The 22,694-nt window shown below is 42.6% G+C and overlaps 1 protein-coding gene across 1 annotated transcript in view; it reads right to left on the bottom strand.

The window, feature by feature from the left end:
* Positions 1–22,694, bottom strand: part of prpf38b (pre-mRNA processing factor 38B) — a 36,061-nt gene that overhangs the window by 8,274 nt on the left and 5,093 nt on the right. The window contains exons 2-3 of the mRNA XM_070888251.1: positions 3,488–3,639; positions 2,257–2,317 (exon numbers count right to left, since the gene is read on the bottom strand). Coding sequence (XP_070744352.1) covers positions 2,257–2,317; positions 3,488–3,639 — 213 coding nt within the window. The remainder of the gene's footprint in view (positions 1–2,256; positions 2,318–3,487; positions 3,640–22,694) is intronic.

Genomic DNA, 22,694 nt, shown 5'->3' with positions numbered 1-22,694 from the left:
CAGTAGAAATCTTTGTGGGCACTTTAAATTGAACATACAATAGCAATTCTCCATGAAGTGCAAATAATCTGAATTCACCGAGTTGCAAAAACTTTAATGTAGAATGATGAATCGTTCAGTATCCAGACCAGACTTTGCATCTGGTCTATGATCAGTACTTTCTAAATATAAGCCAAAACAAATATGACTGAATAGTTATGTAAAAATTGAGATATCCACAAGTTAATCTAGTAGTTGTTAATGACAGTGCCACTGGAGGAGTTTCACCCAGTGCTCTTCATCTTTATCAATAATCTGAATCACTGCATCGGGGTTACTATCCGCAAGTTTGCAGGTGACACAAAGATGTATGTGGCGTTACGGGCCTTAGCTGAAAATAATACAATGTTGGAGGACCTTGATACAATGGGGAATGAGTCTGGCAGATGTCTTTAATGCTGACAAGTGCAACATGCATTCCTATCCTTTCCGTGTAGATAGCCTTGATCAGACCGCATCCAGGAGTACTGAATCTAATTTTGGTCCCCTCACATGGTGCAGATATGGAGTCCCTGGAAAAAGTTCAGGAAGGCTCCCTAACTAATAAACTAAGCCATTAAACTAGCTATGATGGGCCCAGGGAGCTGGTGCCTTCACATTAGCAAAGTGTAAATTTCAAGGAGATATGATAAATGTCTTCAAAATAATGAAGCGATTAGATTCTGCCCATGTGGATGAACTACTTGAAGTAGATGGGTTAGGAAGGACTAGGGGATATAAAGTTGCAAAAGCATTCAGGGATCTTAAAGAAAATAACTTTCACAAGGTTAAAGAAAGAACTTGCATTTATATTATGTCTTTCACAACCTCAGGAAGTCCAAAAATGCATTACAGAATGGTGTACTTTCTGAAGTGTAGTCACTGTTGCAAAGTAGGGAAGCACAGGAGCCAAACTATGCACATTAAATTCCCACTGACATCAATGAGATACATGACCAGATAATCTGTTCTCGTGATGTTGGTTGTGGGATAAACATTGCCCAGGACACTGAGGAGAACGCCCCTGATCATCTTCATATAGTGCCATAGCAGCTTTTACATCCACTAGAGGGGGAAGACAGAGGCTTGGTTTAACGTCTCATTCTAAAGCAGCCACCTCCAACAGTGCAGCACTCCCTTAGTACTACACTGAAGTGTCAGCCTAAATTATGTGCTCAAGGTTATGGAGTGAGACTTGAACCCCACACACGTTTGACTAAGTGGCGAGAGTGCTACCACTGAGTCAAGGTTAGTTGCGAGGAAGTACAGTTGTCAACCCATGGACAAGTTGCTGACATAGGCAGCAAGTGCAGTTTTGCTGTAAGCATTCAATAGGGAGCTGGCTGAGTTCCCAAGAGTGGTAAACATATCTCTACATACAAATTGTAGCTGGGCTACCAGTCATCGTGACTGCCTGGAACTCATGTAATCGCTTTCATTTTTGGAAGAGGAATTTAACAGTTTCTCCCTAAATTGGCCTACAGTTTTGTCTATATCTGCAAGTGATTGCTGGAATGGAAAGAGCTAGGTGTGCAAGCTACACCATGCCAGGCTCAATGGACCTATTGTCCTTTCCTGTCCCTTTTTGTATGTTCTTAAGTATCAAGGTACATATCGAGGGTGGGGTGGGGGGGTGGGGGGGGGAGGGAGGGAGGAGAAGAGGAGGAAACTATGCCCACATGGTTTTAGTATATTATATATTTTGTAACTAATTACACTATTGATTATATAACAGCACCCAAGATCTCCTTCACTTATTAAACAGATTATTGGGAAGTTCTGTATTTAAGGAGGGCAAAAAGAGAGATCCTGTAAAAATGTAAACTGGACTGGGGCAGAATGGCCTCTAACATGCATCAGCTAACATTCAGCCCTACATTACCTTGAATTCAAGTTTGCAGGATTCCAGGATAGACGAGCGAGTTGGGGGATCCACTAATAGCATGACACTTGATGCTAAATGGAACCAGTCAATTCATCAAAAGTCACAGCACCCAATTTGATGTGAACAAAATTCGAACAGTTACTCTGTGCATAATTATCATGGCAATAAGAAAACCAATTTAAAATATTGTTCCTCACATAAATACAAATACTTAAGAGAACTCATTAGAAGAAATATTGAGTTTCAATATATAAAAGATGTATCTTTCTAAAATTAATTTGAACCAATTCCTATGACATTTCTTCCTCCACCATGCCCAAAGACAATGAAAACCACTATCCTTGCCAACATACCTCTTCATCATCTAAAAAAGGTTCATACCAATCCCACAAGTCAGCTGGGGGCTGGGTGTACCTTTAAAATAAAATTAAAAATATTCAAGAGGTTATAAATTTACAGCAGATATACAGCATAAATATACATCACATGTGCATATTAAAACAATTTTATATTGCAATTTTGATTTCTGCAGAGCTGGACTATATTAACCTCTTGATACAACTCTCCAATTTCAGTCTCACCTGGAGCCATGCTATATCAGATGCCAGGCTCAAACAGAGCTGGCAAATTCATTGTTGACGATGAGATTATCAAATTGAGAGTATCCACTGTTACCAGAGCAAGGTAGCATATTTCCTTATGCAGGAAATATAAAAGGCACCCACCACCTTCTAAAAGGACAGCTAGGGATGGGCAATAAATGCTGGCTTTGCCAGCAACACCCACATCCCATGAATGAATAAAAAAAATAACAGTAGGAGAGGGGCACACATTGTAAGTTACACGTTTTCAGTGTAAACACATCTTTAAGTGCACTTTTGAAAATCACATTTGACATTCGAGTAGTCTGCACACTGAATTAAAGCATATACTGTCAAAGTGCGCAGATTTTTAGCTCATCACCATAGATATCAAGCGAGAACAGTTTCCCTTAATCAGCCCGTTTCAAACTAAAAGCCAATTGGGTTAATCACTGCATTCAGGATACCGACCACCCCTAGTGACACATCAGCTAAGAATCAGACATAACCAGTTTGAAAGATCCCAAATTGACACACTCAATTTCAGATTGCAACATCTAGATCCCACCTTTGCACTTCTGGTGAACTGCTACTTCACTTGTAAAGTCACAAGAAACTCCCTCATGATTTTTGCACCACAAGCATTTTAAACACAAACTTGTCCAGAGTGTCAATCAGCAGACTGTTGTTTCAAGTACAGTCGTCTACTAGTACATTTAGCACAGTCCACTAACTGACATCTTAAGACAAATATCTGTTAAAAATGCTTAAGTGCAATAATGTGTTGAATCTGTACTGCGTGAGTTTCTTGCAACTTGTTAGAGTACCACCAGTATTCCTAGGCTGGGTTCTATTGGGTTGATTCTCTATTCATCGTCACCTGTCTCAAATGCATCAGATGTCTGGAATCAATGGTAGATTAGTTAAAATAAAGCAATGTGAATTCAAGCAGCTTTCACAATATCTATATTTTAATGATTGGGTATAACAAAAGCAGACATACCGAATATACATGAATCCTAAACCCCGGATGTACGGAGAGTCTGTGTGTGTTATTAGGCCCATCACTTGTTTTCGAGTTAACTTCAGGGTAAACAGCTTGTACAGCAGACAAAAGGCAGTGGAAACAATGCCTCCCGTTCCAACACCACGTACCTGAAATAAAAACCCAAAGACAATTTTATACTTGCACAGAATGTTTTTCTAGAAGCAGCATACAAGGATCACTCTCCTACTGTGCAATTTACATTCTGACAAAAGGTTAACTCTCTCCCTCTCTCCACAGGTGTTGCCTGACCTGCTGAGTATTTCCAGTATTTTCTATTTTTATTACATTCCCAAAATAAATTTAAATTCAATTCCATTTTTAAGATGGAATTTCTTAAGGTAGAACTTCCCCATGCAAGTTATCCCTTTATTTTTGATTCACTTCAACACCTTTGTTGCTACAAATAACAAGAATTTGACAAATTATCAAAGGAGCTGTGATTATGGGAGTTAGTATGAGGATTTCCACTGCTGTTCTTGTGAAGATTGGCTTTTCTCCCTTATTTCTTTTACCCCTCCTCACAACACTACAACGAAAAACACCATAGCCAAAAGCAACAGAAAAGATAAAACAACTTCAGTGCGGCAGGTGTGATTGGTCTAGCTTCAGTCAATTCAGGAAAACAAGAGGTTGCAATAAGAATGAAATATTTTTACTGGTTCCAAACAGGTTAAAGTCATTTTCCTTGAACGTGGCATTTGCAAGCTTTGGATGCAGATGGATGATGATTAAAAATATTTACTGGCCTTCAACAACTTATTATATAGCATCTTCAACTTTGTAAAATGTCCCAAGGCACTTCACAGGAGCGTTCAAAAACAAAATTTGACAAGCCACAGAAGAAGGAGATATTGGTCAAGGAGGTAGGTTTTAAGGAGCATCTTAAAATGGGGAAAAAAAGGTGGAAAGGTTTAGAGAAGGAATTCCCTCTTGGGGTCTAGGCAGCTGAATGCACAGCTACACCACCAGGTTGTGGTTGGAGCAATCAAAATCAGGGATGCTCAAGAGGCCAGAATTGGAGGAGCGCAGATATAGAAACATAGAAAATAGGTGCAGGAGTAGGCCATTCGGCCCTTCGAGCCTTCACCACCATTCAATAAGATCATGGCTGATAATTCCCTCAGTACCCCTTTCCTGCTTTCTCTCCATACCCTTTGATCCTTTAGCTGTAAGGACCCTATCTAACTCCCTCTTGAATATATCCAATGAACTGGCATCAACAACTCTCTGCAGTAGGGAATTCCACAGGTTAACAACTCTCTGAGTGAAGAAGTTTCTCCTCAGCGCAGTCCGAAATGGCCTATCCCTTATTCTTAGACTGTGTCCCCTGGTTCTGAACTTCCCCAACATCGGGAACATTCTTCCCGCATCTAACCTGTCCAGTCCTGTCAGAATTTTATATGTTTCTATGAGATTCCCCCTCATCCTTCTAAACTCCAGTGTATAAAGGCCCAATCGATCCAGTCTCCTCATATGTCAGTCCAGCCAACCCAGGAATCAGTCTGGTGAACCTTCGCTGCATTCCCTCAATAGCAAGAACGTCCTTCCTCAGATTAGGAGACCAAAACTGAACACAATATTCCAGGTGAGGCCTCACCAAGGCCCTGTACAGCTGCAGTAAGACCTCCCTGCTCCTAACTATGAAGGCCAACATACCATTTACCTTCTTCAACGCCTGCTGTACCTACATGCCAACTTTCAATGACTGATGAACCATGACACAGGTCTCGTCGCACCTCCCCTTTTCCTAATCTGCCGCCATTCAGATATTTGCCACCAAAGTGGATAACCTCACACTTATCCACATTATACTGCATCTGCCATGCATTTGCCCACTCACCTAACCTGTCCAAGTCACCCTGCAGCCTCTTAGCATCCTACTCACACTGCCACCTAGTTTAGTGTCATCTGCAAACTTGGAAATATTACACTCAATTCCTTCATCTAAAATTAATGTATATTGTAAAGAGCTGGGGTCCTAGCACTGAGCCCTGCGGCACCCCACTAGTCACAGCCTGCCATTCTGAAAAGGATCCGTTTATCCCGACTCTCTGCTTCCTGTCTGCCAACCAGTTCTCTATCCACGTCAGTACATTACTCCCAATACCATGTGCTTTGAGTTGAGTTTGCACACCAATCTTGTGTGGGACCTTGTCAAAAGCCTTTTGAAAGTCCAAATACACCACATGCAATGGTTCTCCCTTGTCCACTCTGCTAGTTACATCCTCAAAGAATTCCAGAAGATTTGTCAAGCATGCTTTCCCTTTCATCAATTCATGCTGACTTGGGCCGCTCCTGTCACTGCTTTCCAAATGCGCTGCTATTTCATCTTTAATAATTGATTCCAACATTTTCCAAACTACTGATGTCAGGCTAACCGATCTATAATTACCCGTTTTCTCGCCCTCCATTTTTAAAAAGTGGTTTTTACATTAGCTACCCTCCAGTCTATAGGAACTGATCCAGAGTCGATAGACTGTTGGAAAATGATCACCAATGCATCCACTATTTCTATGGCCACTTCCTTAAGTACTCTGGGATGCAGACTATCAGGCACCGGGGATTTATCGGCCTTCAATTTCCCCAACACAATTTCCCACCCAATAAGGATATCCTTCAGTTCCTCCTGCTCACTAGACTCTCGGTCTCCTAGTACTTCCGGAAGGTTATTTGTGTCTTGCTTCGTGAAGACAGAACCAAAGTATTTGTTCAACTGATCTGCCATTTCTTTGTTCCCCATTATAAATTCACTTGAATCTGACTGCAAGGGACCTACTAATCTTTTTCTCTTCACATATCTATGGGAGCTTTTGCAGTCAGTTTTTATGTTCCCAGCAAGCTTCCTCTCATACTCTTTTCCCCCCTCCTAATTAAACCTCTGCTGAATTCTAAATTTCTCCCAGTCCTCAGGTTTGCTGCTTTTTCTGGCCAATTTATGCTTCTTCCTTGGATTAAATACGATCCTTAATTTCCCTCGTTAGCCACAGTTGAGCCACCTTCCCAGTTTTATTTTTACTCCAGACAGGGATGTACAATTGTTGAAGTTCATCCATGTGATCTTTAAATGTGCGCCATTGCCTATCCACCGTCAACCCTTTAAGTATCATTTGCCAGTCTATTCAAGCCAATTCATGTCTCATATCATTGAAGTTACCTTTCCTTAAAGTTCAGGACCCTAGTCTCTGAATTAACTGTCACTCTCCATCTTAATAAAGAATTCTACCATATTGTGGTCACTCTTCCCCAAGGGGCCTCGCACAACAAGATTGCTAATTAGTCCTTTCTCATTACACATCACCCAGTCTAGGATGGCCAGTCCTCTAGTTGGTTCTTTGACATATTGGTCTAGAAAACCATCCCTAATACACTCCAGGAAATCCTCCTCCACCGTATTGCTACCAGTTTGGTTAGCCCAATCTATATGTAGATATCTCGGAGGTTTGTGGGGCTGGAGGAAATTAGAGATAGGGAGGGAGCAAGGCCATGGAGAGAATTTTAAAATTGAGCTGTTGCTTAACTGGGAGCCAATGTAGGTCAGTGAGCACAGAGGTGATAGGCAAGCGGGATTTGGTGCTTGTTAGGACACAGGCAGCAGAGTTTTGGATCACCTCAAGTTTATGGAGGGGAGAACATGGCCAGAAGTGCATTGGAATAGTCAAGAGGTAACAATGGCACGGATGAGGGTTTTAGCAGATGAGCTGAGGCAGGGGTCGAGTCAGGCAATGTTGGGGAGGTGGAAATAGGCAGTCTTAGTAATGTGGTCTTAACCTCATTTTGGGGTCAAATACGACATCAAGGTTGTGAACAGTCTGTTTCAGCCTCACAGTTGCCAGGGAGGAGGATGGAGTTGGTGGCTATGGAACAGAGTTTATGGCAGGGACCAAAGACAATGGCTTCGGTCTTCCCAATATTTAGTTGGAGGAAATTTCTGCTCGTCCAGTCGAACAAGCAATCTGATAATTCAGAGACAGTGAAGGATCAAGAGAGGTGGTGGTGAGGTAGAGCTGGCTGTCATCCACGTACATGTGGAAACTGACTGTTTTCAGATGATTTCCTAGGTCATTTTTCTTGTGCATACATCTGTGTTACACTTCACTCTCCTCACTATTTATTTCCTCGAATGAGTTCTCTGTGCTGAGTGCATTGAGAGGTCCAGTCAAGTGAGGGTATTTTCAACCAAGCAGCAGCTAACCAGTTACATCAAATACCTACTCAAATGGACCTCAAGGGAGGAGGAGGATACTGCTAAAATTGTTGGTACTTTAAACAGAAGACAACAAAATAAAGCAGATGGTTAAGTAACTGTGCCTCGTTACTTGGTGATGCCATCCATCTGGTATACTGACAGCACATTGCACAGAGACAAGTAGTTCTGCAGGGCAAGTTGTGTGGATTCTGGCAGGCAAGGTAAGGGATTTAAATAGTAGATTGAATGTCTTGAAGAACAACAAATGAAAGGGACTCTAATGGCTTTACATGTGGCTACAAATGATAGTTAGCTTGTCCACTTTAAAGAAAAATAACGACAAAATTAACAAATTTTAATACGTTTACCTAGAGTTGCTGAATCCCCAAACAATCTAGGTAAACGAGAGTTTACTGTATATAATACACACATATATATAACGAATTTTCCGATAGAGTGAATTTAGAAACTGCAACAATGGAACAGAAAGTTTAATTGAACTGTTCAGGTTGTGCATTCAGTTATTATTTGTCTGCAACTCTTCCTCCATCCATTGGGTATCCGTTCCACCCCTTCAGTTTCTGAGTTTAGATGACCAATCCCGAACAGTCATCCATTTTGAGAGTTTTATCAGACTTTCTTCATTCGCCGGTGATTATTGTACATGCCAACACAACTATCCCACTCATATCTCACCCAGCAACACACTTCTGCCCTGTGTTCACAGCACGCCACTTCTCACACTGACAGGACATGACAAAGAACCGTGAGCTCCTCACTCCCGAATCCAAACTGACGCTGTCCGCAGAGATCAGTCAACTTCACCCAGCCCTTCTTCAGCGGAATGCCGTGTGGCCCCCTTAACCAAGCGATCAGTTAGAATTCATTTCTCCTGAAAATCATTCACTTCGTCTTCCCGAGGTCAATACAATTGGCCGCAGTCTGCTGAATATATGTGTCTATACAGAAACACACACACACGGAAACACAACTCCTCCACATTCACGGCAACTGATTTTGTCCCAAATGTCGCAATATTTTAAATTCCGTTACGACAGGTTTTCCATTACATTTGTATCCAGATAAACGAGAGTTATACAGACACACACACACAAACTACATTCACAAGAACCCAATGTTTTAAAAAGGTTATTTTCAAAAAGGGAAATCTCATTTGTAGACAACTAGTGAACACTTCTGGAAAAGATAAGCTTTTCAGAAGGCATATGAAGCATTTACAAAGACAATTGGGAAGCATCTAAACTAATTGGAACGGGGATTAAATGTGTTAACTGTGCAGATCTTGTTAAACAAGAGACCAGAGTACAACTATTGGCAAGATCTAATTTAAATTAAATTAAAGGAAACAAGATGGTTTACACACAGGAATCCATTTGAGGTGGGTGAGCATGCAGGTATTAGTGTGACTGGGCAAAATATGATGTGATTGGGATTACGGAGACGTGGCTCCAGGATGATCAGGGCTGGGAACTCAACATTCAGGGGTATTCAACATTCAGGAAGGATAGAATAAAAGGAAAAGGAGGTGGGGTAGCATTGCTGGTTAAAGAGGAGATTAATGCAATAGTTAGGAAAGACATTAGCTTGGATGATGTGGAATCTATATGGGTAGAGCTGCAGAACACCAAAGGGCAAAAAACGTTAGTAGGAGTTGTGTACAGACCTCCAAACAGTAATAGGGATGTTGGGGAGGGCATCAAACAGGAAATTAGGGGTGCATGCAATAAAGGTGTAGCAGTTATAATGGGTGACTTTAATATGCACATAGATTGGGCTAGCCAAACTGGAAGCAATACGGTGGAGGAGGATTTCCTGGAGTGCATAAGGGATGGTTTTCTAGACCAATATGTTGAGGAACCAACTAGGGGGGAGGCCATCTTAGACTGGGTGTTGTGTAATGAGAGAGGATTAATTAGCAATCTCATTGTGCGAGGCCCCTTGGGGAAGAGTGACCATAATATGGTGGAATTCTGCATTAGGATGGAGAATGAAACAGTAAATTCAGAGACCATGGTCCAGAACTTAAAGAAGGGTAACTTTGAAAGTATGAGGCGTGAATTGGCTAGGATAGATTGGCGAATGATACTTAGGGGGTTGACTGTGGATGGGCAATGGCAGACATTTAGAGACCGCATGGATGAATTACAATAATTGTACATTCCTGTCTGGCGTAAAAATAAAAAAGGGAAGGTGGCTCAACTGTGGCTATCTAGGGAAATCAGGGATAGTATTAAAGCCAAGGAAGTGGCAAACAAATTGGCCAGAAATAGCAGCGAACCTGGGGACAGGGAGAAATTTAGAACTCAGCAGAGGAGGACAAAGGGTTTGATTAAGGCAGGGAAAATGGAGTACGAGAAGAAGCTTGCAGGGAACATTAAGGTGGATTGCAAAAGTTTCTATAGGTATGTAAAGAGAAAAAGGTTAGTAAAGACAAACGTAGGTCCCCTGCAGTCAGAATCAGGGGAAGTCATAACGGGGAACAAAGAAATGGCAGACCAATTGAACAAGTACTTTGGTTCGGTATTCACTAAGGAGGATACAAACAACCTTCCGGATATAAAAGGGGTCAGAGGGTCTAGTAAGGAGGGGGAACTGAGGAAAATCTTTATTAGTCGGGAAATTGTGTTGGGGAAATTGATGGGATTGAAGGCCGATAAATCCCCAGGGCCTGATGGACTGCATCCCAGAGTACTTAAGGAGGTGGCCTTGGAAATAGCGGATGCATTGACAGTCATTTTCCAACATTCCATTGACTCTGGATCAGTTCCTATGGAGTGGAGGGTAGCCAATGTAACCCCACTTTTTAAAAAAGGAGGGAGGGAGAGAGAAAACAGGGAATTATAGACCGGTCAGCCTGACCTCAGTAGTGGGTAAAATGATGGAATCAATTATTAAGGATGTCATAGCAGTCCATCTGGAAAATGGTGACATGATAGGTCCAAGTCAGCATGGATTTGTGAAAGGGAAATCATGCTTGACAAATCTTCTGGAATTTTTTGAGGATGTTTCCAGTAAAGTGGACAAAGGAGAACCAGTTGATGTGGTATATTTGGACTTTCAGAAGGCTTTCGACAAGGTCCCACACAAGAGATTAATGTGCAAAGTTAAAGCACATGGGATTGGGGGTAGTGTGCTGACATGGATTGAGAACTGGTTGTCAGACAGGAAGCAAAGAGTAGGAGTAAACGGGTACTTTTCAGAATGGCAGGCAGTGACTAGTGGGGTGCCACAAGGCTCTGTGCTGGGGCCCCAGCTCTTTACATTGTACATTAATGATTTAGACGAGGGGATTAAATGCAGTATCTCCAAATTTGCGGATGACACTAAGTTGGGTGGCAGTGTGAGCTGCGAGGAGGATGCTATTAGGCTGCAGAGTGACTTGGATAGGTTAGGTGAGTGGGCAAATGCATGGCAGATGAAGTATAATGTGGATAAATGTGAGGTTATCCACTTTGGTGGTAAAAACAGAGAGACAGACTATTATCTGAATGGTGACAGATTAGGAAAAGGGAAGGTGCAACGAGACCTGGGTGTCATGGTACATCAGTCATTGAAGGTTAGCATGCAGGTACAGCAGGCGGTTAAGAAGGCAAATGGCATGTTGGCCTTCATAGCAAGGGGATTTGAATACAGGGGCAGGGAGGTGTTGCTACAGTTGTACAGGGCATTGGTGAGGCCACACCTGGAGTATTGTGTACAGTTTTGGTCTCCTAACTTGAGGAAGGACATTCTTGCTATTGAGGGAGTGCAGCGAAGGTTCACCAGACTGATTCCCGGGATGGCGGTACTGACCGATCAAGAAAGACTGGATCAACTGGGCTTGTATTCACTGGAGTTCAGAAGAATGAGAGGGGACCTCATAGAAACGTTTAAAATTCTGACGGGTTTAGACAGGTTAGATGCAGGAAGAATGTTCCCAATGTTGGGGAAGTCCAGAACCAGGGGTCACAGTCTGAGGATAAGGGGTAAGCCATTTTAGGACCGAGATGAGGAGAAACTTCTTCACCCAGAGAGTGGTGAACCTGTGGAATTCTCTACCACAGAAAGTAGTTGAGGCCAATTCACTAAATATATTCAAAAGGGAGTTAGATGAAGTCCTTACTACTCGGGGGATCAAGGGTTATGGCGAGAAAGCAGGAAGGGGGTACTGAAGCTTCATGTTCAGCCATGAACTCATTGAATGGCGGTGCAGGCTAGAAGGGCTGAATGACCTGCTCCTGCACCTATTTTCTATTTTTCTATGTTTCTAATAGGCATGAACCCAATGCCAGCAGAACAAATGCTCTAATCCATCAGTATATAATAAGCAACACAGTCAAACTAAAAGTGCATGCAAGAAAGTAGACATGGCAGCTTGCTCATCATCAATAACACAGCAGATATAAATAAATTATCGAAATTTGGTTAAACAGGTTCAGAGGATTTAAAGAGCAGTAATAATTTACTCCAATGTTGATCCTTAATGGTCTGCACAGGTTCCAAGGAAAGCAAATTCAGCATTTTTACTAATATTAGAAGGGGCAGAGGTTGCAAGGAGAGAGACCAGCCGGAGGATGTTTTTACACATAATTTTGACGGTGGCAGGACAAAGCAGTTAATAATGCACATAGAAGCCTGAGCATTATAAATAAATAGAGGCATAAGAGTACAAAAAAGCTAGGAAGTTATGCCAACCCATATAAAATACTAATTGGGCCCCGGCTGAAGTACTGTATCCAATTCTGGGAACCTCACCAAGAATGATGTGAAGGCTTTGGAGATGATACAGAAGAGATTTACTAGAATGGTTCCAGGGATGAGGGATTACAGTTACATGAATAGACTGGAGAAGCTGGGGTTGTTCTCCTGACAGCAGAGAAGGCCAAGAAAAGATACGATAGAGGTGTTTAAAATCATGAAAGGTTTGGCTAGAGTAAATTAAGAGAATCTGCTTCCAATGGTTGAAGGGTCGATAACCAGAGGTCACAGAAAAGAATCAGATGCGACATGAGAAAAAACCTTTTTACGCAACGAGTGGTTGGGATTAATAGGAAGGCAACCAAGGGTAGAGGGACGCAAGACAGAAATGTTTGAGGTACAATCAATGGTTGTTTGGGAAATAATTTACTGGACTGGGACCCTAGCAGTGACCCCAAGTACAGCCACATTTGGAATATGGTGTGTAGATTTGGTTGCCAAATATGGCCGGGGATATTTTCATGAGAAATATAGGTTTAGAGAAGATGTGATTGAGTTTTTAAAATGATGACATTTATATTGTTTAGTTGAATAGGTTGTTTGAGATGGATATAGTTGGGTTGGAAATCGGTGGTTAGTGATGTGCCATAGGGATCAGTGCTGGGACCACAACTGTTTACAATATACATAGATGATCTGGAAGAGGGGACAGAGTGTAGTGTAACAAAATTTGCAGATGACACAAAGATTAGTGGGAAAGCGGGTTGTGTAGAGGACACAGAAAGGCTGCAAAGAGATTTAGATAGGTTAAGCGAATGGGCTAAGGTTTGGCAGATGGAATACAATGTCGGAAAGTGTGAGGTCATCCACCTTGCGGGGGGGAACAGTAAAAGGGATTATTTGAATGGGGAGAAATTACAACATGCTGTGGTGCAGAGGGATCTGGGGGTCCTTGTGCATGAAACTCTTTTGGAATCCAAAAAAGTTAGTTTGCAGGTGCAGCAGATAATCAGGAAGGCGAATGGAATGTTGGCCTTCATTGCAAGAGGGATGGAGTACAAAAGCAGGGAGGTCCTTCTGCAACTGTATAAGGTATTGGTGAGGCCGCACCTGGAGTACTGCGTGCAGTTTTGGTCACCTTACTTAAGGAAGGAGATACTAGCTTTGGAGGGGGTACAGAGACGATTCACGAGGCTGATTCCGGAGATGAGGGGGTTACCTTATGATGATAGATTGAGTAGACTGGGTCTTTACTCGTTGGAGTTCAGAAGGATGAGGGGTGATCTTATAGAAACATTTAAAATAATGAAAGGGATAGACAAGAGAGAGGCAGAGAGGTTGCTTCCACTGGTCGAAGAGACTAGAACTAGGGGGCACAACCTCAAAATACGGGGGAGCCAATTTAAAACCGAGTTGAGAAGGAATTTCTTCTCCCAGAGGGGTGAATCTGTGGAATTCTCTGCCCAAGGAAGCAGTTGAGGCTAGCTCATTGAATGTATTCAAGTCACAGATAGATAGATTTTTAATCAATAAGGGAAATTAAGGGTTACGGGGAGCGGGCGGATAAGTGGAGCTGAGTCCACGGCCAGATCAGCCATGATCTTGTTGAATGGCGGAGCAGGCTCGAGGGGCTAGATGGCCTACTCCTGTTCCTAATTCTTATGAGAACTAGGGGACAGGATTGTAAAATATGCAAAGAATTAGGTTAAATTCTGGCAAGTTTTTCTTTATACATATAGTCATTGACCTCAAACAGATTACTGAAACTTGCTACAAGTTTGGAGTCCTGCAGTTCTCGGTGTCAGCCGTGGCTCAATGGTAGCACCATCACCTGTAAATCAGAAGTTTGTGGCTTTAAACCCCAAACAAGAGACTATGAGCACATAATCTAGGCTGACACTTCAGGTATTGCTGCACTGTTGGAAGTGCTGTCTTTAGAATGAAACGTTAAACACGGTCTGCCTTCTCAGTTGGTAGCAAAAGATCCCATGGCATGAAGAGGAGATGGGGTGCTCTCCCCAGTGTGCTGGCCAACATTTATCCCTCACCCAACATCACTAAAAACAGATTACCTGGACACTATCTCATTGCTATGGGATCATACTCTACACAGATTATCTGCCACATTTCCCTACATTGCAACAGTGACTACACTTAAAAAGTACATCATTGGCTTGAAAGCACTTTGGAACATCCAGCAGTCATAAAAGGTGCTACATAAATGTAAATGCTTTCTTTAAAAAAAAAAAGAGGACTGGACAAGTTCCTGAGGAAGACATTTCAAGTTCTAAAAGGTAGGTTGTGGAGCAGATGAAGGATTGAAATGGAATCTGCCAGAGAAGCATTAACTGCAAAGGCATTAAAAGCTAACATCCTAATTCACAAATAACTACACGACCAAAGGACCCCACAGGGATTTTGTCTGACCCATCATGAGTCTGTTATAATCCTCCATTATAGCTCAATGATGAAGATTCCCTTCGCCTCCCCCAAGTGTGTGTGAAAATAGTGACTTTTAAGAGAATACAATCCAATGGTATATTGGACACAAGTACAAAAGGCGAGGCTAACGCATTCACAACCATCTTCAGCAAGAAGTGCCAAGTGGGTGATCCATATCGGCCTTCTCTGGAGGTCCCCAACATCAGAGAAGCCAGTCTTCAGCCAATTTGATTCACTCCACGAGATCATCATCATCATAAGCAGTCCCTCGAAATCGAGGAAGACTAGCTTCCACTAAAAATGAGTTCTTAGGTGACTGAACAGTCTAATATGAGAACCACAATCCCTGTCACTGGTGAGACAGATAGTCGTTGAGGGAAAGGGTGGGTGGGACTGGTTTGCCGCACGCCCTTTCCTCTGCCTGCGGTTGATTTCTGCATTCTCTCGGCGATGAGATTCGAGGTGTTCAGCGCTCTCCTGGATGCACTTCCTCCACTTAGGGTGGTCTTTGGCCAGGGACTCCCAGGTGTCAGGGTGAATGTTGCACTTTATCAGGGAGGCTTTGTGGGTGTCCTTGTAACATGGGCCATTTCCCACACCTCGGGAGCCTCTCATCAACAAGAGCAGACATTGATGACGTGATTCAACACCGCCTCCAGTGCGCCAGTGCAGCCTTCGGCCACCTGAGGAAAAGTGTGTTCGAAGACCAGGCCCTCAAATCTATCCACATGATAAAGATACAGCAAAGGCTATGGGCCCCAACAACATTCCGACTGTCATGCTGAAGATGTGCTCCAGAACTAGCCGTGCCTCTAGCCAAGCTACAACACTGGCATCTATCCTACAATGTGGAAAACTACCCAGGTCTGTTCTGTCCACAAAAAGGTCAAAACCAATCCGGCTAGTTACTACCCTATTAGCATTGGAAGGTATTGTCGACAGTGCTATCAAGTGTCACTCACTCACTAATAACCTGCTCACCGATGCTCAGTTTGTGTTCCACCAGGACCACTTGGCTCCAGACCTATTACAGCCTTGGTCCAAACATCGACAAAAGAGCTGAATTCCAGGGATGAGGCGAGAATGACTGTCCTCGACATCAAGGCAGCATTTGACAAGAGTGTGGCATCAAGGAGCACTAGTAAAATTGAAGTTAATGGGAATAAAGGGAATACTCTCCACTGGCACAAAGGAAGACGGTTGTAGTTGTTGGGAGGCTAATCATCTCAATCTCAGGGCATCGCTGCAAAAGTTCCTCCGGGCTGTGTCCTAGGCTCAACTATCTTCAGCTGTTTCATCAATGACCTTCCCTCCATCACAAGGTCAGAAGTAGGGATATTCGCTGCTGATTGCAGTGCTCAGTTCCATTCGCAACTCTAGATAAAGCAGTCTGTGCCCGCATGCAGCAAGACCTGCACAACATTCAGGTTTGGGCTGGTAAATAACAAGTAACAGAGACTCCTCACAAGTGCCAAGCATTGACTACCTCTAACAAGAGAGAGTCTAACCACTGCCCCATGACATTCAACTGCATTACCATCGCTGAATCCCCCACCATCAAAATCCTGGGGTCAACACTTAACTGCACTAGCCACATAAATACGGTGACTACAAGACATGTGTATCACCTGAGCTTCGACCTCAATTCCAGTTTCCCACCCGATCCCCATATCCCTCGATTTTCCCTGGAGTCCAAAAAACTATATCTCAGCCTTGAATATACTTAACAATTCAGCAGCCACAACTTTTTGAGGTACAGAATTCCAAAGATTTACAACCCTCTAAGTGAAGAAATCCCTCCTCATCACATTCCTAAATTGCTGACCCCTTATCCAGAGACTATGCCCCCTAGTTCTCGACATACCAGCCAGGGGGAACAATCTTTCACAATCTACCCTGTCAATCACACGCAGAATCTTATATGTTTCAATGAGATCACCACTCATTCTTCCTAAACGCCAGAGAGTATAGGCTCAATCCCTCTTCATAGGACAACCTGTTCATCCCAGGGATCAATCCAATGAACCTTCGTTGTACCGCCTCTAAGGCATGCATGTCCTTTCTCACAGGTCAAAACTGTGCACAGTACTCCAGGTCTCACCAAATCCCTGTACAATTGTAGTAAGACTTCCTTACTCTTGTACTCCAAAGACAACTTGCCATTTGTCTACCTAATTACTTGCTAACTGTGTTCCCTGTACGAGGACACTAAATAGCTCTGAAAAACATTTAATGGTTTCTCACCTTTTTAAAAAATATTCAGTTTTTCTATTCTGCCTACCAAAGTGAATAACCTCACATTATACTCCATCGGCCGCCTTATTGCCCATTCACTTAACCTGTCTATACCGCTCTTGAGGCTCTGTGTCCTCGCAGCTTATTTTGCCACCTACCTTTGTATCATCAGCAAACATGGATATGTTGCACTTGGTCCCTTCATCTAAGTTGTTATAGACTGTAAATAGCTGAGGCCCAAGCATCCTTGCAACACCCCACGAGTTAGCCAGCCAGCCAACTGGAAAATGACCCGTTTATCCCTACACTCGGTTTTCTGTCAGTTAACCGACCCTCTATCCATGCCCCCAACCCTTTGAACTCTTATCAGTATAGCAACCTTTTATGTGGCACCTTATCGATTATCTTTTGGAAATCCAAATATACTACATCCACTGGTTCCCATTTATCTACCCTGCTAGGTACACTCAAAACACGGCAATAAATTTGTCGAATACAATTTCCCTTTCAAAAAACCACGCTGACTCTGCCAAATCATATGATGATTTTCTAAGTGCCCTGTTACCACTTCCTTAAAAATGGATTACAGCACTTTCCCGACCATTGATGTCAGGCTAACTGGCCTGTAGGTTCCCAGTTTTCTCTCTCCCTCCTTTCTTGAATATCAGGGTTACATTTCCTATCTTCCAATTCGCTGGGACCATTCTAAAAGCTAAGGAATTTAGGAAGATCACAACCATTGCATCCAGTATCTCTGCAGCTACCTCTTAGAACCCCTGGACGTAGGCCATCAGGTCCAGGGGATTTGTCGGCTTTTAGTCCCATTAGTTTCTTAAGTACCATTTCTCTACAAGACACAAGTCAGGGGTCTGATAGAATATTCGTCACTTGGTCAAGGTCGACAATAAACAGAAGAAAGCAGCCCGCTTCATTAGTGTCTCATTAAACATTCACTCCCTCCACCATTGGTGCACCTTGGCTGCAGTGTGTACCATCTACAAGATGCACTGCAGCAACTCGCCAAGGCTTCTTCGACAGCACCTCCAAAACCTGTGCCCTCTACTGCAGAGAAGTACAAGAACAGTGCATGGGAACACCACCAGCTCCAAGTCTCCCACCATCCTGACTTGGAAATATTTCATGGCGTGTTCAAAATCCTGGAACTCCCCTGCCCCCCGCACAGGAGTACTTTCACCACACGGACTGCAGAGGCTCAAGGTGGTGGATTACCACCTTCTTCTCAAGGGCAATTAGGTATGGACAATAATTGCCGGCCTTGCCAGCGATGCACACATCACATGAACAAAAAAAAAATTAGATTGATTTTAAATCTTATTTCAAATTGCATGCAAATATGAAGTGCTTCCCTTTTGGTTGTGTTTGAGCTGCACGATAACCACTTGTGTTGTAAAATCCATCTTTTCATGCCATTCCTTTATTGGGTAACGGATGATGTTTCCATTGCTACATTTAGGTAATGACCCTGCTGTTACTTTAAATTGTGGTTGAAGAGAAGAAACCTGGCTGTCTGATTGTCAGGTCAATTAAAGAAGTTATAGATATTGTGGAACTTTTGTTCCTGATGAGGGAGCTGACAAACACCACTTGCAAAATTGTTTTGCATAATAGAGGGCAGAAAAGAAAAAGTGTAAATTATCCTAAATTTTATAATAATTTCCAAGTTAAACTTTCCTACATTTATATGTTGATTGGAGTGATTTTGAGTTTGTTTTAATTTCGCCATGGTCTGCTGCAACTCTTGAAAGTGAAAATCAAGGACAGGAATCAAACACACAAGAACATAAGAAATAGGAGCAGGAGTAGGCAACCCAGTCCCTTGAGCCTGCTCCGCCATTCAATATCATGGCTGGTCTGATCATGGACTCAGCTCCACTTCCCTGCCCGCTCCCCATAACCCTTTATTCCCCTATCCCATAAAAATCTGTCTATCTCCGCCTTAAATATATTCAATGACCCAGCCTCCACAGCTCTCTGGGGCAGAGAATTCCATAGATTTACAACCCTCAGAAGAAATTCCTCCTCATCACAGTTTTAAACAGGTGGCCCCTTGTTCTGAGACTATGTCCCCTCATTTTAGTTTCCCCTACGAGTGGAAATATCCTCTCTGCATCCACCTTGTCGAGCCCCCTCATTATATGTTTCAATAAGATCGTGTCTCATTCTTCTGAACGCCAATGAGTATAGGCCCAACCTACCTTCACAAGTCAACCCCCCCCCCCCCCCACCGGCATCTCCGGAATCAACTTAGTGAACCTTCTCTGAACAGCCTCCAATGCAAGTATATCCTTCCTTAAATACCAAAACTGTACATAGTACTCCAGGTGTGGCCTCACCAATACCCTGTACAGTTGTAGCAGGACTTCTCTGCTTTAATACTCTATCCCTCTTGCAATAAAGGGCAACATTCCATTTGTCTTCCTGATTACTTGCTGTACCTGCATACTAACTTTTTGTGTTTCATGCACAAGGACCCCCAGGTCCCTCTGTACTGCAGCACTTCCTGGCTACATTACATTCGGTCCCTTTATCCAAATCATCAATATAGCTTGTAAATAGTTGAGACCCCAGCACCAATCTCTGCGACATCCCACTAGTTACTGTTTGCCAACCGAAAAATGACCCATTTATCCCGACTTTTTGTTTTCTGTTAGTTAGCCAATCCTCGATCCATGCTAAAATTACCCCAACCCCATGAACTTTTATCACGTGCAATTTTTATGTGGTACCTTATCGAATGCCTTCTGGAAATCCAAATACACCACATCCACTGGTTCCCCCTTATCCACCCTGCTTGTTACATCCTCAAAGAACTCCAGCAAATTTGTCAAACATGATTTCCCTTTCATAAAACCATGCCGACTCTGCTTGATTGAATCATGCTTTTCCAAATATCCCGCTACTGCTTCCTCAACAATGGACTCCAGCATTTTCCCAACGACAGATGGTAGGCTAACTGATGTATAGTTTTCTGCTTTTTGTCTGCCTCCTTTTTTAAATAGGGGCGTTATATTTGCAGTTTTCCAATCCACTGGGACCGCCCCAGAATCCAGGGAATTTTGGTAGATTACAACCAATGCATCCACTATTTCTGCAGCCACTTCTTTTAAAACCCTAGGACGTAAGCCATCAGGTTCAGGGGACCTGTCCGCCTTTAGTCTCATTATTTTTCCGAGTACTACTTCTTTAGTGATAGTATTAACTTCCTCCCTCCCTATAGCCCCTTGATTATCCACTATTGGGATATTTTTAGTGTCTTCTACCATGAAGACCGATACAAAATATTTGTTCAAAGTCTCTGCTATTTCCCTGTTCTCCAGTCTCATCCTCTAGGGGTCCAACATTTACTTTAACCACTCATTTTTTTTTAAATGCACCTGTAGAAACTCTTACTATCTGTTTTTATATTTCGTGCTAGTTTACAAAATCTATCTTCCCTCTATTTTTTTGTCATTCTTTGCCGGTTTTACAAGTTTCCCAATCCTCTGACCTCCCACTAGTCTTGGCCACATTGTATGCCCTTATTTTCAGTTTGATACCATCCCTTATTTCCTTAGTTAGCCACGGATGGTTATCCCTTCTCTTAGTCTTTCCTTCTCATTGGGATAGATTTTTGTTGCGAATTATGAAATATCTCCTTTAATGTTTGCCACTGCTCATCGACCGTCCCATACTTCAATCTATTTTCCCAGTCCACTTTAGCCAACACTGCCTTTATAGTCTCCATTATTTAAGCTTAGGACACTGGTTTGAGATCCAACTTTCTCACGCTCCAACTGAATTTGAAATTCAACCATGTTCTGGAGGATTCCTAGAGGATCCTTTATTAATCCTGTTTCATTACACAGTACCAGATCTAAGATAGCCTGCTCCCTGGTTGGTTCCGCAACGTACTGTTCAAGGAAACTATCCCGGATACACTATGAAATCTTCCTCAAGGCTACCCTGGCCAATTTGCTTTGTCCAATCAATATGAGGGTTAAAATCACTCATGATTATCGCGTTCCTCTTTTCTTTACAAGGATCCATCCAACTACTGTTAGGGGGCCTATAGATTGCATCCACCAGCGACCTTTTCCCCTTATTATTCATTATCCCCACCCAAACTGATTCAACATCTTGATCCTCTGAGCCAATATAGTTTCTCACTAACGCACTGATCCCATCCTTTATTAACAGTGCTACCCCACCTCCTTTTCCTTTCTCTGTCTGTCCTTCCGAATTGTCAAATACTCCTGAACATTTAGTTCCCAGTCCAGTTCATAATCTATCTTTGTCTCTGTAATGGATCAGATCATACCCGTTTGTATGTATTTGTGCCGTCAACTCATCTATTTTGTTACGACTGCTACGTACATTCAGATAAAGAGGTTTTAAATAAAAATGTTTACCATTTTTTTCCTGCTTTGACCCCACTTTCTGATTCACCTTTATGTTTATACATTATGTCCCTTCCTGGCACGCTCCGGTTTTCATTTCCCCCAGTGGTACCCTGATCTATTGCCTTCTCATTCTTTATAGACTTTTTAAATTTTCGCTCACCTGAATCCTCCCCCCACCACACAACTAATTAGTTTAAAGCCCTCTCTACAGCCCTCGTTATTTGATTCACCAGGACCCCTAGTCCCAGCACGGTCTAAGTGGAGCCCGTCCGAATGGAACAGCTCCCTCTTACTGGTGCCAGTGTCCCACGAACCAAAACCCATTTCTCCCACACCTGTCTTTGAGCTACGTGTTTAACTATCTGATATTTACCCTATGCAAATTTGTTCATGGCTCAAGTGGAATGATCAAAACAGGTGCGTTAAAATAAATCTGCCCGAGTCAAGTGGCACAAATGTCAGAAGTGTGTTACACAAATCTGTAACAATACATGATATACTATATTATAAACTTCTGTATTTTTTGACTCACTCGGAAGATATTTACGTTGCTGCAAAGGAATTAAAAAAGCATTCACTTTAGTAGTTTTTCCCTTGGGCGATGGACACGGGTGAGGGATGGCAGCAGAGTTGGTGTGAAAAGAGACGGAGGAGGGGAATCCTGCTATCACAGCTCTAAGCAGGTGACTTAATATGACTATGCATGGAAAGGGACTCACTGGGTAATAGTAGAAGCATTTTGAGACTCAAAGATCTCTGCTCCTGGACGAAATCAAACTTCAGCATCCTTGTAGCATGCATAAATTTCCAGTATTTTTGTCTCATTTAGGTTGTATTGAATGTGAACCAGCTCAAAACTGTGAAGCTTTGCAAACATTACTAGAAAGTCATTAGACATAAACAGAGCTGGTATCAACCTCAATTGCTGTTACCCAGAAATCACCGACTGTTTGATATGGGGGGGGGGGGGGCGGGAAGAGAGAAAGAGAGAAAAACAGTATGCAACCAAGTCAGCAGACAGATAAACATTAGTACAAAAGCAAAATACTGCGGATGCTGGAAATCTGAAATAAAAGCAGAAAATGCTGGAAATACTTAAACGATCAGGCAGCATCTGTGGAGAGAAAAACAGAGCTAATGTTCAGGATGAAGACCTTTCTTCAGAAATAGAAAAAGTTAAGAGCTGTAACAGGTTTTAAAA

Source organism: Pristiophorus japonicus, chromosome 8 (assembly GCF_044704955.1).
Source record: "Pristiophorus japonicus isolate sPriJap1 chromosome 8, sPriJap1.hap1, whole genome shotgun sequence".
NCBI classification, from domain to species: domain Eukaryota; kingdom Metazoa; phylum Chordata; class Chondrichthyes; family Pristiophoridae; genus Pristiophorus; species Pristiophorus japonicus.
The sequence above is the reverse complement of the archived record's forward strand: the minus strand, read 5'-3'. Positions and strand labels throughout refer to the sequence as shown.